Source organism: Geospiza fortis, unplaced genomic scaffold (assembly GCF_000277835.1).
Source record: "Geospiza fortis unplaced genomic scaffold, GeoFor_1.0 C13839044, whole genome shotgun sequence".
In the NCBI taxonomy this organism is placed as follows: domain Eukaryota; kingdom Metazoa; phylum Chordata; class Aves; order Passeriformes; family Thraupidae; genus Geospiza; species Geospiza fortis.
Window position 1 is genome coordinate 1 of NW_005056531.1, and position 3,313 is coordinate 3,313.

The 3,313-nt window shown below is 40.2% G+C and overlaps 1 protein-coding gene across 1 annotated transcript; it reads left to right on the top strand.

Moving 5' to 3' along the window:
• Positions 1-303: 303 nt before the first annotated feature.
• Positions 304-2,922, top strand: LOC102039845 (beta-tectorin-like; the record flags this gene model as incomplete). The annotated part of the gene is made up of 4 exons (XM_005431532.1): positions 304-391; positions 2,038-2,228; positions 2,627-2,769; positions 2,850-2,922. Coding segments are annotated over exons 1-4 (483 nt in total), but the record flags the coding sequence as incomplete, so codon positions are not given.
• Positions 2,923-3,313: the final 391 nt, after the last annotated feature.

A 3,313-nucleotide genomic window follows, 5' to 3' on the forward strand; every position in this document is an offset into this window, starting at 1 on the left:
TTGGTTATATTAACACTTTAGGTTTAGACTATTTGCAAGAAATCAAACTAGAATAATTAAAAGCCACCACTAAACTGAAATAGTAAAATTGTCACAATAGTGACCAATTATAGCAATGGTCTTTGAAAGATTTACCCAGTAGTTGCAATTATATTGGTTGACAGGATATCAGTAATGTTATTTTTCTCTCTGCAAAAATGACATTTTAACAGTAGCTACTACAAGCTCAGGGCTGCAGACAATGCATTGTTTTTATTTCCACTTTTAAAGACATTTTCAGCTTTTATTTCCTGTGTCCTCAGATCATTGCAAGAAATGGTGACTCTTGCTATTTATCTGCTGGTCATCTTGGCTCGAGCTCTTGCAGGGCCTTGCACTCCAAATAAAGCAGGTAAAATAACTTAAATCTCCTAAGATCTTCTCCTGTAATTAAGATGCCACAGTTTTTTTTCATTCAAAATCAAAATGTTTTCTTTCAGAAAGTTAAACTGTGGATTCTGTAGAGCTAATCCTTAAATTTCTTTTATTGACCTGCTTTGAGCTAGCACAGTAAAGAATGTTCCATACAAGTCCTAACCCCACAAAGGATTAGGCATGTAGCTAATTCTCTGCAATAACCATAGTGCAAGAAAGTTAATCACAAAAGCATAAAGTAGCAAAGGGAACAAAAATTAGAAATTTTCTGTTATAGTACAGGCTAGATGTAGCAGATCTTTGCTGCCCAAACTGGGCTTTAGTCCCACAGACTACAGTCAGATTGCCAGACCTGTAAAATAGATTTCACTACAATTACAAAATGTGCTCTAGAAATGTGTTGGAATATGCCTCAATTTAGTGTTTGCTTCTTAGTGACTACTGTCACTAAAAAGCATGACTACTGTCAGATTGCTGTCAGTCATTTCATGGTATATCTAAAGTATTTGGCCCTCTAGCCATTTATTTCAGTACCTTTATTTGCACAAGCAGTTTCTCTTAACTACAGGAATTTTCATAGCTCTAAAGTTGCCAGTTTTAAATCTGAGCATTAACACAAGCAGAATCAGCTTGCATGTGCGGAAGGTTTTTAATCAGAAAAAGCAAATTGTTAATGTCTCTAGTTGACTTTCCCAGATTATTCCTAGCAGACATGGAAAGGCTGCAAAATGAGGCTTTTAGCATAAAAAATGAGAGTGGCAAGGGCTTTAAAAGAAGCAACTGAATAATTCCAGGGAGGGTACCTTTTTTTCTCACTGTAGTAATTGGAAGTCTTCCTCAGTTTTCAGGTCACTAATTGTTAGTCAATATTTGCCCTTAAAATTTCCATTGGATGTTCAAATTAGCTGTGCCTGTGAAAAATATCCAATTCTGCTGTCATGAAGCTATCAGTCTGTCTGTTATGATGTTCAGCATTCATGAGTGTATTAGCAATCACCATGTTTGGAATTACACTGCACTGCTGTTAACAGGGCTGGGAGTTTGGGTCATTTCCTATTGTTGTTAGCAGGCTTAGGTTCAATTTTAGATCTTGGCTTTGGACTTGACAATTGGAAAAATTCAGTTTGTGCTGGCACTACAGTGCCAGTCCAAGAAAAGAAAAGGCAGAATATCTATTGTGGCCAAGATTTATACACCAGTACAAAACAGTGCAGATCTGCAAAGCCTACCAAACAACCTCACCAATATTATTTTTACAGAGTCAGTGGTGTTACAGAAGCCAGCTTTGCAGCATAAGTTAATGAGACATTTTCAGTGCAGTCCTTTTTTACTTCAGGTTCCTCAGCAGTGTCTCTGCTTTTCAATCAGCTATTCCAAAAAGGTAAAAAATTTTCACAAAGTTCTGCATTGATTAGAAGGCAATGGCTAAACTCTTCCAAAGAGGACAGAATTTAACAACCTAAAGGTCTGTTTTGTGTAGCAAAAGCTGCTCTCATTAGGGGACCTTCCAGCACACACCCCTGTTCACAGAAGGTTAAGCCCAATGGAAAGTAAGTAGGTGGACCTACCTCTTCGAAAAGAAAATACTACTGAATAACTCCAGGTGTATCATTTTCCTTCCAGATGTAATTTTGGTGTACTGCTATCCTAAAACCATCATTACCAGAATTCCAGAGTGTCCTTATGGATGGGAGGTTAATCAGCTGGCCCTTGGAGGCATTTGCTACAATGGGATTCACGATTCAGGATATTACCAATTCACAATCCCAGACCTGTCACCTAAAAACAAATCATACTGTGGCACACAGTCAGAGGTAAGACTATGAAGGTCAGCATTTCTCACTCAGGAAATGGCTGCACTCACTTGAGAGAATCCTATCCTCTTCAGCTTGAAGTAAGCTTTAGGTACCAATGGAAGAAGGAGGCAAACTGCAGAGTGAAGGAGAAGGAAGAATCACACAGCTGTGCTTTGCAGTTCCAGGCAAAATACTCACTGGCTTAGGGATATTAGTCTGCTGTTCACCTGCACCTGTGTTACACAGAACTTATGTTTAGTAAGGCATATGAATAGGCAGCACAGCATATAAAGAGCTACCAAACCATGTTTCCTTGGGGGGGCTGTTTTGAAACCAGAGTCTTCATGTTTCAATGTTTATTCGTGATGCCTCAAGGACTCAGTACTGCCCACATTTCTCTGTCTCACCATTCACAGTTCAAGAATCCTGTGTATCACTTCTATAACTCCATCGTCTCCAATGATTCCTCAGTGATTGTGAAGAGCCAGCCTGTGAATTACTCATTCACCTGCACATACAATGCCAACTACCTGGTGAACCAGGCTGCCTTTGACCAAAGGTACATCCTCTCCTGGGAGTGTGTCTCACCCTGTCCTCATCACCATGCCTCACTCATGCAGAATTTTGTCCTGTCCCCAGGGTGGCCACTGTCCATGTGAAGAACGGGAGCTCCGGCTCATTTGAAAGCCAACTGTCCCTCAACTTCTACTCTGTAAGTGCTCTTTGCCACTCACACCTTCACCTTTACCTTACAAAGGCTTCAGACAAAGGGCTGGAAAAAAAAGGGCTGCTGCTCCTGACTTTTATGTGTCATGGAGCACATTACTAGCCTGGAACAGATAATTGCAGTGGGATTGGCAGGGGTTCTTCTTTCTGCTGATTAACAGGGATATACTTAAAGTGAACAGAGCAGACTCATGCCAACTGTTCTTTTAATCCCTCAGAATCAGACAGTTTTTTCTGCTGAGAAGTACATTTCTAACCTGCTGACAGGTTTTATAAGAAAAGTCAAAACTTGTGTGTAGTCCCACTGCAAGATCAGCATGAATCTGCACGTACTCCTGGCCTTGCATGGCCTCTATAGACACAGCAAAGCTCCTTGC